The sequence below is a fragment of the Oncorhynchus clarkii genome, chromosome 7, assembly GCF_045791955.1.
Source record: "Oncorhynchus clarkii lewisi isolate Uvic-CL-2024 chromosome 7, UVic_Ocla_1.0, whole genome shotgun sequence".
In the NCBI taxonomy this organism is placed as follows: domain Eukaryota; kingdom Metazoa; phylum Chordata; class Actinopteri; order Salmoniformes; family Salmonidae; genus Oncorhynchus; species Oncorhynchus clarkii.
Window position 1 is genome coordinate 48,521,842 of NC_092153.1, and position 15,023 is coordinate 48,536,864.

Here is a 15,023-nt window from a genome sequence, read left to right on the forward strand (position 1 = left end):
CACATGATCAATCTGAGCATTTCAAGGACCAAAGGAGGCTCAAGGAAATAAATGAAAAGTACTTTGGAGTTATGTTCATTAAATAAACACAGTGATTTATTAGATATACAGTGATGATTTAAAAATACAATTACAAAGACTGCATGGATGCTTTAATAGCTGTCAAATACATGCTTCCTCTATCATTGGGAGAATCTCAATTACATTTTCTTGATCCATTGCAACCTCGCTCCTCCTCTCTTCGTCTCAGAGGTGCTTCCCCTCTCACCTTCTTATCCAATTGGTTTTGAGAAGGAGGTGAGGAGAGAGGACGTGAGGAATCAAGGAAATGCAATTCAGATTCTCCCCTTGTTTACCCCATTCCTCACCTCCTTCTCAGAGCACATTGGGGGAGAGGAGTGAAGGTTCCTCCCCTCCAGCTGCAATGCACTTTCAAGGAGTGGAAGAAACAAAGACAGAGGAAGAAATAATCGTTTTCAGACACAGACGCCCACACACACACACAATGCTTGAAGAGTTTACTGATTATAATGATTTCATTATTGGTTATTATTATTGTCAATGATTTTTTTGACAAAACCCATTGTATTATTATTATTTCATTATATTATATTATTATATTCACTATTAAAACATATAGTAATGCTGTTGTTTATCCTTTTCGTTGTCCAGGAATGTTTGGCACGGCTTTAAATGATAGAGAATTTGACCAAAGCACAAAAAGACCTGGCAACTAAGCATGACAAGGAAACACGCAGTGTTTCTTGTGATATTCTGAATTTTTTTGGGGTTGTTGCTAAGTGGAATTATGGTCTCATTGTGCCTATCTATACTTTTATTCCTGTAACTAAATATGGGAAGCTGCAAGAAAATCATATTTAAATGTATATCTAACCATTTTGAAATGTTGACCCTGATGTCACACATTGGCCCCTTTATTTATATAAAGACGCACATACATCAACACACACCCACAGTCATAGACAGGTCTTGGTTGCCTCCTTCATTCTTTCTCTTATTATTCCCACCACTTCCACCCCCACCACCATGTTTTACAATGTATTTAACTGTGTTAGTGTAAGGCTGCGGAGGCTGTGTTCTCCAGCCTGCCTGGCTGCCAGGGTCCTGTTTATTTCCACTCAGAGGATGAGTGTGGAATGTGGAGCCCTCTGTAACACAACTATACCTAAGTTAGGCCCCTCTCTGCTCACCTCTCTGCTCAACCCAGAACTAGGGGGTCAAAGGTCATGAGAGGGCTCTGGGGAGGAGAGCACGGCGGAAGAAGGAGGAGCCCAGTAACACGCCAGTGTTGGCATTGGAGACTGGGATACCTCTCCACTGTGACACGTTATGACAGGCACCAGGTTATTCAGATGGAGGGGTTTAACACTGTGTATTTCTGGGATCCTCCTCCACTGTGACACGTTATGACAGGCACCAGGTTATTCAGATGGAGGGGTTTAACACTGTGTATTTCTGGGATCCTCCTCCACTGTGACACGTTATGACAGGCATCAAGTTATTCAGATGGAGGGGTTTAACACTGTATTTCTGGGATCCGTCAGAGTAACACTGTTACTTTTAGTCTGATGATGGGTACACTTCTGTTGGAGCTGCACAGTAAGTAGATGACAGTACAGTAGGCTGTGTTTCTGTCACTGTAATTGTTTTAATGGATGTGTATGGTTGTCCCTGTAGGACTGTGAACTGACCCAGTGTCCCATCAGTCACCCGGTACCGCCGGGGACCAAAGTGCCCTCCCACCTCCCACACAAAACCCAGTGGAGGTTCGGCTCCTGGACACAGGTTGGTTCTATCAGTTACTCCACCACTCAATGAAGCAATTACATACTCTGTGTGTTGTACTACAATTGTACAAATTGCCTCCATCTCCACCACAGTGTAGCGCCACTTGCGGCAAAGGGACCCGGATGCGCTATGTCAGTTGCCGTGACAACCAGGGTGGCGTTGCGGAGGATTCTGCCTGCTCCCACCTGGCCAAGCCCCCGGCCAGGGAGGTGTGCTCTGTAGTGGCCTGCGGACAGTGGAAGGTCCTTGAATGGACATCTGTAAGTAACTATTTTTGTTCAATCAACCACCAATGTTTAATGCATTTACCATGTACACTTAAAATATTTGACATTACCACAGGGTCTTGTGGCTAAGGATATTACATCCATATATCCATTATATCCATTACTAATCTCTTTAAAGTTCCAATGCAGCTGTTTTTATCTCAATATCAAATAATTTCTGAGTAACAATTATGTACCTTACCGTGATTGTTTTCAATTAAAATGGTCAACATTTTTTAATAATTGCTTTTTAGCACAGAGCAAATTCTCAAGCAAGAATTCTGCTAGGACTGTCTGGGAGTGGTCTACAATATATTTACAAAAGTATGTGGACAGCCCTTCAAATGAGTGGATTCGGCTATTTCAACCACACCCATGTCTGACAGGTGTATAAAATTGAGCACACCGCAATGCAATCTCCACAGACAAAACATTGGCAGTAGAATGGCCTTACTGAAGAGCTCGTCTGTACTCGGTTGCAACACTCACTACCGATTTTCGAACTGCCTCTGGAAGCAACGTCAGCATAAGAACTGTTTGTTGGGAGCTTCATGAAATGGGTTTCCATCGGCTGGAGTGGTGTAAAGCTCGCCACCATTGGACTGTTTAGCAGTGGAAACGCGTTCTCTGGAGTGATAAATCACACTTCGCCATCTGGCAGTCCAACGGATGAATCTGGGTTTGGCGGATGCCAGGAGAACTCTGCCAACTGTAAAGGTTTGTAGAGGAGCTAGGCCCCTTAGTTCCAGTAAAGGGAAATCTTAACGCTACACCATACAACAACATTCTAGACAATTCGGTGCTCCCAACTTTACGGCAACAGTTTGGGGAGCCCCTTTCCTGTTTCAGCATGACAATGCCCCCATGCTCAAAGCAAGGTCCATACAGAAATTGTTTGTCGAGATCGGTGTGGAAGAACATGACTGGCCTGCACAGAGCCCTGACGTCAACCCAATCGAACGCCTTCATATTAATGCCCATGTTTTTGGAATGAGATTTTCAACGAGCACGTGTCCACATACTTTTGGTCGTGTAGTGTAAGTGGGTAGGGGACAACTGAAATCTAGCTGTTATTGGCAGAGAGGTTTGGAACTCTCTTTCTTATTTCTTATTTAACAAATCATTCCAACCTCATAGTGTGGAAATATATATAAAACACAGCAAAATCGTTTTTTTGACTGCACTGGGCCTTTAACCTTCAATTCCAAAGTGAACTCTTCGAGAGGGAAATCTGACAACCATTATATGCTCTGTCGGCACTGTTCATTAAGTTGTATTTCACAATGAAATCTCTAGCCAGCTCAGTGGATTATAATATCTGAGGTTTGTTTAGCTGTGGCTTGAACCTTTCAGACCACTGTTCATAATCACTTTGTGTGATTGTGTGTTTCTCTGGTCCAAGGGGAGGAGGAGATGAAACAGGCTTTGGTGTGTTTGGAGGGTTGGCAAGGGGATAGAGGGACGCGTGAGGAACAAGGGGCTGGAGAGAGGGGCTAGGGTCCTTGTTTGCAGATGTTTCTCATCAGACAGAGAGCACTAGTCATACTCCCACCATGCTGCAGTTATGGCCACCACGCACAAACACACACACGCACGCACGAATGCACACATACACACATTCACTCACACATAGACACACACACAGATAGCTAGATACAGGCTGTGGGAGGGAGGGTCTCTCTGACTGCTTATTTATTCCAGAGCAACTCAGTGGGCTCCAGGCAGGCAGGCAGGAAGCAGCTCAGCCCAAGGCCACAGCAAACAGAGCCACAGAGAGAGACCGCTCTGACTCTAAACGTTCACATTACACGCTCTTGATATGGAACCGGAAATGAACCCTGATGGAGGGAGTGATAGCTATGGCATGGCGGATGTCCCAGTTAGGCCATGAAGTTTAATGGCTGTTCTACCAATATAAGACCTAACTGTAAAAGCAGCCTAAGTGTTGTGGTTTTAACTTGTGCATAGGCCTACACAGGGCCTGTTAAAGTGCAGTAACTACACCATTTTTCGGATTGGGAGATGCTTGTGCAATATCCACACCTATTTGAAATAGGCAGCATTGTTGAGTCCTAGACAGTAAACCCTTGGCCAGTGTAATCCCTGGCTCAGTAGCATGGTACAGTACAGTACAGTGGACAGTTCTTGCATAATTCCAGGTCTTATGCAAGACAGATACAGTCCAGTTTACTCCACTTGGCCAGACGTAATTGGAGCAGCATGAGTCTTTGGCAGAAGCTCTCTTTTATTTTCTTTAAGGAAGATCTGTTTGGGTCAGCCATGTTTAAAGAGACAAGACACTGACCTAAGCTGCTGCAGCAAGTTCTGTTTGTGTTTATATGCTTTGTATCTTACTGGGTGTGTGTGTGTGTGTGTGTGTGTGTGTGTGTGTGTGTGTGTGTGTGTGTGTGTGTGTGTGTGTGTGTGTGTGTGTGTGTGTGTGTGTGTGTGTGTGTGTGTGTGTGCACAGTGTTCTGTATCCTGCGGGCAGGGGAAGACCACACGCCAGGTGGTGTGTGTGAACTTCAGTGATCAGATAGTGGACGTAGTGGAGTGTGACGCTGATGACCGTCCGGCCACAGAGCAGGAGTGTGCCATGTCCCAGTGCCCTGCTGCCCGCTCCAGTGACTCTCGGCCCCTCCCTTCACCCAGCGGGGGCCCCCGCAATAACCTGCCCACGACTGCTGATGGGCGCGGTGGAGGGCGAGCCCAGGCCCACCAGTGGAGAACAGGACCCTGGGGAGCGGTGAGTTTCTTACACTGGACACCATTTACAATCATCTTGGAGTCCTAGGTTCCTTAACTTTAAATGAATGCATACAACCTAAGTGGTCTCCCATTACAATTGTATAAGTGGGAAGGCAGCACAGCTGAGCACTATCTCAGTCTTGTGTTGATGTTGACCTTTATGAGGCTGTCTGTCTGTGATGTATCCTAACCCAAGAAGTCAATGAGTTTTTGCTGATGGTTTTGGCAGTTAGTAGTCTATTGTATAGCTGTTATTCAAAACGGGGTTATTACAGTCAGTTGCACAGCAATCTGTGTCCCCAAATAGCTGGTGTTATTTAAAAGATCATGGGAAATAGCAAGGGCTATTTTTGGGATCTCTTCCTTCCTTTTCCAGAGGATATGTGTTTTAATATAGCAGTGCATTATCCATCCCAGTTTCCTAAAGCACATAGTCTCTGAGGTCAATCTGACACTTGCAAAAATGATGTACAGTGCCTTGCGAAAGTATTCGGCCCCCTTGAACTTTGCGACCTTTTGCCACATTTCAAGCTTCAAACATAAAGATATAAAACTGTATTTTTTTGTGAAGAATCAACACCAAGTGGGACACAATCATGAAGTGGAACGACATTTATTGGATATTTCAAACTTTTTTAACAAATCAAAAACTGAAAAATTGGGCGTGCAAAATTATTCAGCCCCTTTACTTTCAGTGCAGCAAACTCTCTCCAGAAGTTCAGTGAGGATCTCTGAATGATCCAATGTTGACCTAAATGACTAATGATGATAAATACAATCCACCTGTGTGTAATCAAGTCTCCGTATAAATGCACCTGCACTGTGATAGTCTCAGAGGTCCGTTAAAAGCGCAGAGAGCATCATGAAGAACAAGGAACACACCAGGCAGGTCCGAGATACTGTTGTGAAGAAGTTTAAAGCCGAATTTGGATACAAAAAGATTTCCCAAGCTTTAAACATCCCAAGGAGCACTGTGCAAGCGATAATATTGAAATGGAAGGAGTATCAGACCACTGCAAATCTACCAAGACCTGGCCGTCCCTCTAAACTTTCAGCTCATACAAGGAGAAGACTGATCAGAGATGCAGCCAAGAGGCCCATGATCACTCTGGATGAACTGCAGAGATCTACAGCTGAGGTGGGAGACTCTGTCCATAGGACAACAATCAGTCGTATATTGTACAAATCTGGCCTTTATGGAAGAGTGGCAAGAAAGCCATTTCTTAAAGATATCCATAAAAAGTGTTGTTTAAAGTTTGCCACAAGCCACCTGGGAGACACCCCAAACATGTGGAAGAAGGTGCTCTGGTCAGATGAAACCAAAATTGAACTTTTTGGCAACAATGCAAAACGTTATGTTTGGCATAAAAGCAACACAGCTGAACACACCATCCCCACTGTCAAACATGGTGGTGACAGCATCATGGTTTGGGCCTGCTTTTCTTCAGCAGGGACAGGGAAGATGGTTAAAATTGATGGGAAGATGGATGGAGCCAAATACAGGACCATTCTGGAAGAAAACCTGATGGAGTCTGCAAAAGACCTGAGACTGGGACAGAGATTTGTCTTCCAACAAGACAATGATCCAAAACATAAAGCAAAATCTACAATGGAATGGTTCAAAAATAAACATATCCAGGTGTTAGAATGGCCAAGTCAAAGTCCAGACCTGAATCCAATCGAGAATCTGTGGAAAGAACTGAAAACTGCTGTTCACAAATGCTCTCCATCCAACCTCACTGAGTTCGAGCTGTTTTGCAAGGAGGAATAGGAAAAAAATTCAGTCTCTCGATGTGCAAAACTGATAGAGACATACCCCAAGCGACTTACAGCTGTAATCGCAGCAAAAGGTGGCGCTACAAAGTATTAACTTAAGGGGGCTGAATAATTTTGCACACCCAATTTTTCAGTTTTTGATTTGTTAAAAATGTTTGAAATATCCAATAAATGTCGTTCCACTTCATGATTGTGTCCCACTTGTTGTTGATTCTTCACAAAAAAATACAGTTTTATATCTTTATGTTTGAAGCCTGAAATGTGGCAAAAGGTCGCAAAGTTCAAGGGGGCCGAATACTTTCGCAAGGCACTGTATGTGTGCTTTTGTATACTTGTCTGTCAACGGGTGCCTTTTTGCACATACTGTATGTTAGTTTGTTATTGTTTGTATTTAAAAAATGGTGTGTTGGTCTTTGTGTGTGCACTTGTTTCACTGTAGCTGGTGTGTGTATGTGCAAAGGTCTGCAGTATGTGACACTGTGTTTCTTGGTCAATATATTCTTGTTGTAACCCATTGGTTGAGTGAGGTATGTGTGTATTGATGAGCGCCATACATTTGCATGGATGAGTACATGTACATGTATTAGTGTTTGGATGTCTACTTGCTTGTCTCTGAGTTAGTGCACACACACCTGTACGTGTGAGAGTGTGTTATCCATCTGTCTCAAACGGTGTTCTCCTCCATGTGACGTCAGTGCTCGAGCACGTGTGCGGGCGGCTTCCAGAGGCGTGTGGTGGTGTGCCAGGATGAGAATGGTTATGCTGTCAACAACTGTGAGGAGCACTCCAAACCCATCGAGCAGCGCTCCTGTGAGTCCGGACCCTGTCCACAGTGGGTCTATGGGAACTGGGGAGAGGTGAGAGAACACAATCCGCCCTACAGCACTGATACACTGCGGGGCTTAGTTGCACTTTGATGACTTCATCCCATCGTTATGAACCTTGGCGTTCTGACAGCGGTCATTCTTCTATAATTCCATTCTTCTGAAATTGCTGGGCTGTATGTCTAAAGGTTAGAGGTTAAAGGATAGAAATGAGGTGTTTGATGTTCAATGTCCTAGATAGGTAGGCGTATGTTGGGTGGAGTGTGTTGTCTACACACTCCTCCTTACTTCTGTTCTGTCCTGCAGTGTACCAAGCCGTGTGGGGGAGGAATAAAGACGCGGCTCGTGGCGTGTCAAAGACCCAACGGAGAGCGCTTTAACGATCTGAGCTGTGAGATTCTTGACAAACCGCCCGACCGTGAGCAGTGCAATACTCAGTCGTGCCCGTCTAACCCCCACTGGAGCACAGACCCATGGAGCTCGGTACGCTCGTAAATATATCCCTTTTGTTTTCTTCCCCCCCTCTTTTTTTTTAACAGTCCTCTCATTTCACCACACACAGAGTTTCACCACTAAACTGTGTAGCATGACAAAGCAAAACAAACAAAGAATTAAACTTGAGGGATAAGGATGGTTCTGTAGACTTACATGCTGGAAACTCCATTTTTCACCTCACCTCCACCTCACCTTTACCCTTTCCCTTGGTGCCTGAGACTGGTCATCCTTCTAGAGACAGATGGGAATTGATTTCTGTTGCACTTAAGAGAAAAAATAAACACACAACACATCAAAAAGTACAACATATGAAATGCTTCATTGACAGCTGTGACCATAAGAACACTTTCTCTGTTATCAGTCTTAGTCAGTGTTCAAAATTCAGGATCAGTTGGTATTTCAGAATCAAAGCTAGTTTGTAAGATATTGTTTTCAAATATAATTTATTACTTAAGAGATTTTCTTCTTGGTTTCCTTTGTATATACAGTAGCATTAACCTCCAACGTTTCTGTCATACCTCTTTGTATTCGCACACAGTCAATCGTTGTTCATATGCAAATATTAATGAATGTTTCTGTATATCAGGAATTTAAGATTCCTTGTTTTTTTTTTGTAAACACCCAAATAATGGAGATACGGTATACTCAAGTGTTGGTGCTGTTCATAGTTTTTACACGTGGCAAAGAAAATAACCTGAAAAGAGTCCAAGTGAATACACCAACCCTATTGGGACTATATCGTTTTTTTTGTACTCTAGAGGTATACAGTGCCTTCGGAAAGTATTCAGACACTTTGACTTTTTCCACATTTTGTTACGTTACAGCCTTATTCTAAAATGTTTTTTTTTAAATCCTCAGCAATCTACACACTCTACCCCATAATGACAAAGCGAAAACAGGTTTTTAGATTTTTCTTTCAACTATATTAAATATAAAAAAAACTGAAAGACCTTATTTACATAAGTACTCAAACCCTTTGTAATGAGATTCGAAATTGAGCTCAGTTGCATCCTGTTTTCATTGATCGTCCTTAACATGTTTATACAACTTGATTGCAGACCACCTGTGGTAAATTCAATTGATTGGACATGACTTGGAACTGTCTATATAAAGTCTCACTGTTGAAAGTGCATGTCAGAGCAAAAACCAAGCCATGAGGTCGATGGAATTTTCCGTAGAGCTCCGTGACAGGATTGTGTCGAGGCACAGATCTGGGGAAGGGTAGCAAAACAGTTCTGCAGCATTGAAGGTCCCCAAGAACACAGTGGCCTCCATTATTCTTAAACTGAAGAAGTTTGGAACCACCAAGACTCTTCCTAGAGCTGGCCGCTCGGCCAAACTGATCAATCGGGGCGAGAAGGGCCTTGGTCAGGGAGGTGACCAAGAACCCGATGGTCACTCTGACAGCGCTCTAGAGTTATTTTGTGGAGATGGGAGACCCTTCCAGAAGGACAACCATCTCTGCTGCACTCCACCAATCAGGCACTTTATGATAGAATGACCAGATGGAAGCCACTCCTCAGGAAAAGGCACATGACAGATTGACCAAGATTGATCTTTTTAGCCTGAATGTCTAGCATCATGTCTGGAGGACAATCCCTACAGTGAAGCATGGTGGTGGCAGCATCATGTGTGGGGATTTTTTTCAGTGGCAGGGACTGGGAGACTAGTCAGGATCAAGGGAAAGATGAACGGAGCAAAGAACAGAGAGATCCTTAATGAAAACCTGCTCCAGGGCGCTTAGGACCTCAGACTAGTGGTGAAGGTTCACCTTTTTACAAATTAGCAAACATTTCTAAAAAAACTGTTTTTGCTTTGTCATTATGGGGTATTGTGTGTCAATTTGATGAGGGAAAAAAACAACAATTTAATAATAAAAAAGCTGTAATTTAACAAATATGGAAAAAGTGTAGGGGTCTGAATACTTTCCGAAAGGCACTATATATATCATTCTGATGCTACAGCTTTATTGACCATCATAACTGTAAGTATTCAATTGGTCTTAAAGGGGCAATCTGCAGTTCAAACAATAACAAAGCATCAGCCCACCACTGTTTCAGTAAACAGCTGAGGGATGGGGCTGGAGAAATGTCATGGACAGATCTATAGATGCATGGACCGACCATCCATGTTTTAACCATGTTTTAATACAGTGTTTTGTTTACAATTACATTGTTCACCAACAAAGGGGTGAAACAAGCTTAGATATTTAAAAGTCAAAAAACAGATGTAGCAATGGCAGATTGCTCCTTATTAATTATAGAGATGTTACTAACTCTCTTATGTTTCTGCCTTATTTTCCAGTCCACTGTTATTTACTCAGAAATTACGTCGTAAAATGGTAGTTACATGGTAATGAACTAATAATTACTTTTTAGTCATGTATGGGCCGGCTAGTTACCAATTATGCTAAATTCTTAAAGAAACAATAGGGTTTCTCAGTAAAGAACAGGTTAACACCAGATGAAAGTGGACTGTAGAATAAGGTGAAAGCCATGTTATTTAATATATTATGTGATTCTTCAAGGTAATAGTCATTTTACCACAGCTTGAAGTCCTGACCCAGATTCCCTCCTTTTTATTAGCACAGACATAAGCACCCAGCCAAACCAGTAGGTCCAAGGCCCACCGCTCAAAAGGTGCTTGATATGAGTGTATGTATGTCTTGTTAGATATGTCTATATATTCGCTTTGTAAATAGTTTATTTTGGTGTGTTCACCAGTGCTCAATACACACGTGAAAATATGCCATGCTCAACCATACCTCACTTAGAACAAACACAACTCAACTAGCCATTAACTTATGATACTTACAATGGTGCTTTTGCAAAACAAGGGAGAAATGAGATGTAAACATAAAAAAGAACAAAAAGAACTTACGGTCACAAACTGTCTATTGTGACATAGAGATATGTATGTTAAACACCTGTTGTTTTGAGTCGTTTTTCATAATCACATTTTTTTCATGATTAGTTGATTATTGATTATGTAAAAAAAAAAAAAAAAGTAGTTATGTTAGGTGAAAATGTGTTATAGTTTTTTTTTAACGGTAAAGATAACTTTTGAAGTGTGTTCCATTTATTCACCAACAAACCGGTTTTTGTTGTAGCTGAAAGAGAATGCCCCTTGTCCTAGCATTGTGAACACACAGTCAGTACCTGCGACCACAGGGAGAGTTTATAGTGTTCTATATACCTGGAGCTTATCCTCTGAGCCAGTCGTATGTGTCTACCTCATTCTCTATTAACACCACCTCTTCTGCTGGAGGGCTGCATTCTCATTCTAATTCATCAGGGTGTTGGCCCTAAGCACAGATCCAGGGTCTGTGTTTTGTTCTACCTCTTAATAGTTGAGTGGGATCGGGGTAGTGAAAGCTGATCTTGGACCTGTGGTTAGGCGCAACCTCTGCCTGGAGCCCACCCAGTCATTCCTAAGGCTAACTGTAACCTCCTTGGTAATTAATGTGTGTGCATAAGTTGCAGACATCACACCTTATTTTAAGGGCCTGTTAACACAGCTCTCAAGCAGGAAGTGAGTGTATTTCTCACCACACCATGTTCACGAAATAAATACTATCATTTCTAACAATCTCCATATGAGTATTGACAAGGTAGCATACGGTTTGGGTTGATTATGACGAATCCAATAAGAGTGTGCAACTTTTTACCCTACTTGAAACAACTCCACACGCATTAAGTCTCATTGCAATGTGGAATTGTCGATCATTTGATGTGTAGAATAAAACACAGTTGTATTATTTTATCTAGAGCCACACATTACAGCTTGGCTCCTTGTTGGAGTTTAGGGTGCATATTTTAGCAGTACGGCATGATGCATTTACAATGTGTTTGATGGTATGAACAGGCTCTTGAAATAAAATACTCCATGCCTCTCATTCCATATGGCAGTATTAGTCTGGGTTTCAAGGACATTTGTGCATATTTATGTAATTATCTGTATTTATTTCTACTTCATTATAATGTCATGTCAATATTTAATTTTATTTGAACTTGCTGAATTTGTTCGCTCACAGAAAGGTAACTATTAAAGTGAAGTAGAGATACTATTAAAAAACAACGTTTCTTTCATTTATAGTATTCACCGTAAAAGATCATGTTCACGATTCACGAACCATCACGAACAAGTGCTTATTCTCAAACTAAGTTCCAAAACATCCATTTATACTTGTTTCCTTTCTAGTCAATCCTCTAGCTAGTTGATTTAGCGTGCAGAAATGTGTTTTATTGTATGGATATCGGAAGTGAAAAATGGAGGTCATATGAGAGAAGAGAGACGAGACATCTGCACTCCTGACCTCATCTTAGTTACAGTAGGACCAGAGCTTATGGCGAAAACTGATACCTCGGGAACACTTTGTTAGAAATAGTTTTATTAAATGAGATAATTGCCATGAAGAACCACTAACAGTGAAGTGAACACATTCACTTATACTACCACAGGCAACCTTGTAGTCCTGTTAAAAATCTCATCAACATGTCTGCTTTAATTAAGAAGATTACCTTTAGATTACCGGATTTGGCTTTACACTAATTACAGTAGGAACATGGAAGTGGTCCATATAGTTAACCTAAATCAACTATGGATTAGATAGGAAATTCTCTGCAAGTTATCTCTGCAGAGAGCATTACTCGAGCTCTCTGACTGTTGTTTTGAAAGGGGTGTTTTCAGTGAATGAAAATGTACAAATCACTGAGCAATATCTCTGTTGTCTTATGAGGTCAGGGACCCAGTGATCTCTTTGAGCAATTATGATATTTCTGTCTCTGCCAGAGTTCAATGCCTTTCGTACCAAGGTAAATCTTGAGTCTCTGTAACACAGGCTAGGACTCCCATTTACTGTGCTGATTCCTAATGGCTGACATGTTTTTTTGTGCGCCTGACGACACGTTCTCTTCAACTATGTCGCCCCCTCATCCGCCTCTCGCCAGTCCCCCCCTTTCCCCTTTTCACTGGCGGGTTGATGACATTGTTCCGATGGCGGGGGGCCAATGACAGTGACTCAAATGAGAGCCCGTCAGAAAGACAATACAGGAGTGCATTGGAGGTCAAGGGTCACGTTTGATCTGGGAGGGGCCCCTTCCCTGTACATCTAATCAGCATGGATGGGCTTCTGGGAAAGGGCTGTGATCCCAGGGGAAAAAGCCTGGAAAGCCCTGTTGTCTGTGGGGGCCCGAAAGGCCCTGTCGCCTGGGTTCTTTAGAATTCCAGGACGGAACGCAGGCATCGGAATGTGGTGTATTTTAGGCACAAGTAGTGGTCTGTCAGAGGCACTGTTTAATTTGACACGGTAATAAAAGCATCTGATTGAACGATAAAATAAAATTGTGTCTGAATGCGTGATAGTTGAAAATAGTGTGATAGTTGGAAATAGTGTTGTCGATAAAAGGTAGTTTTGTGATGATTACAGTTTACATTGACATGAAAGTATAAAATATGCTAAAATATGGAGTCTAGTTTATTAAATGGTTGGCACGTGGTAGGTTGTAGGGTAAATTCCAAGTACATGAAAGGAAGGTGTCTAGTGGATACCTACAGAATTTGTGGATATAGAGAACTGGTTGGTGATTTACTTCCCCAGTGTTGTAATGATTCCCAAGGTAATAGAAAGTTATTAGTGCAGAGCACTATGGCTGGAAAGCTCATTTAAAGAGTATATAAAACTGAGGAATGGTCTGACATTTAAAAAGCATCAGTCTGGCTCCCTGCCCCTCATTGTAAATGCATTTTATTAAATTATTTAAACCTTTGTAAAATGCTATTTCTCCTAAATGGCCCTCCATGACCATGATCATAGCCTGTGTGTGTACTCTTCGTGTCTACCTCACTCCAAATTCCAAACACCACTGTAACGTCTGCTCATAGGCCAGTGGGTGAATCAATAGTATCACATTTGTTATGGTAACTAAAACACCACAGATGGACAATAACTGCACCTTAAAAGTAGAAGTGTGCTGCACGCTCTGAGGCTGTGTTTACTTACACAGGCAGCCCAATTCTGATCTTCGTTCCATTAATTGGTCTTCTGACCAATCAGATCAGCTGTTTTACCAATAAATGGGCAAAAGATTAGAATTGCGCTGCCGGTGTAAACGCAGCCTCAAGTTCTCATGCAGACTGATATCTGGCCTCAAGTGGTTATTTTAAAGGAGGGCTAACTGCAACTGGTGACAGACTCTCACACTGCTGGGCCCCAATAACAGCCTCTCCCAGATGTGTGCATGTGGGGAACATATGGGCGACTAAGTCAGATTGCCTAAATGTAAAAAAAACACATACAGTACAGTACTCACATTTAAATGTTCTCCCTTAGGTGTATTGAAATTCATTACAGCAAGTAATCACACATTGTTGTTGTTTTGGCTTCATTTTCCATTTGTTAATGGAACAAACTAACATTCGATGGAAGGTTTCATTTTCAATCAAGTTTATTATATGAAATTGGTGTCTGTGGTTAAACATGTAAAACCGTATCAATCCCTTAAATTAAATGACTTTAGTAACATTATATTTGTCATTCCTTGTCATTTTGTGCTTTTGTTTGAATTTGTTAATATAAAATGAAATGCCTATGATGTATAATAAGCAGATACATTCACAAGGCACTCACCTCTCTACAGTCATTTCCGGGGGGGGTAACTTCCTCCTTATTGAGCCATTCGTTGTCCTATGGGCTCTGATGACATTTATCCCCCCCCCCCCCCCCTTAATGAGGTGAAAGGTCGTTGTGGGTTCCTGTCCGGCGCGATCCCTCGCTGGGCAGCGCAGTGCCGTCATGCTGGGACGCACTCGTTCAACCCAGGGCCTGTCGCATCCTATCTGTCCTCACACTCTGAGACGCTTTGATTACCCAACCCAACAGCCCCACTGAACTCACAGGCCTGGGAGCGCCTGACTGTGCTGGGGGGTGCTGGTGTGTGGGGTGCCTGCCTGTCAGACAGAGTTAGACCTGGGCCAGCTCAATGAACCTGGATGTGAACGTGGCTGGTGACTGTGCGCTGCTTGGCTCTCATGACTCTACCTTCTGTGGACTTCACCCGTTTAACAGAGGGGCCTCCTCTTCCGTCGCACATTTCTGTACGCTCAG

General features: G+C 42.5%; 1 protein-coding gene across 2 annotated transcripts in view; it reads left to right on the forward strand.

The window, feature by feature from the left end:
• The window catches only part of LOC139413411 (ADAM metallopeptidase with thrombospondin type 1 motif, 9), a 70,231-nt gene that overhangs the window by 32,541 nt on the left and 22,667 nt on the right, over nt 1-15,023 (forward strand). Inside the window, exons 24-28 of one of the 2 annotated variants that reach the window (XM_071160765.1) lie at nt 1,699-1,806; nt 1,902-2,069; nt 4,546-4,821; nt 7,295-7,456; nt 7,730-8,445. In XM_071160765.1, coding sequence (XP_071016866.1) covers nt 1,699-1,806; nt 1,902-2,069; nt 4,546-4,821; nt 7,295-7,456; nt 7,730-7,918 — 903 coding nt within the window. In that variant the 3' untranslated portion in view covers nt 7,919-8,445. Of the gene's footprint in view, nt 1-1,698; nt 1,807-1,901; nt 2,070-4,545; nt 4,822-7,294; nt 7,457-7,729; nt 8,446-15,023 lie in introns of those variants that run through there. The other variant, XM_071160764.1, reaches the window with a different exon arrangement.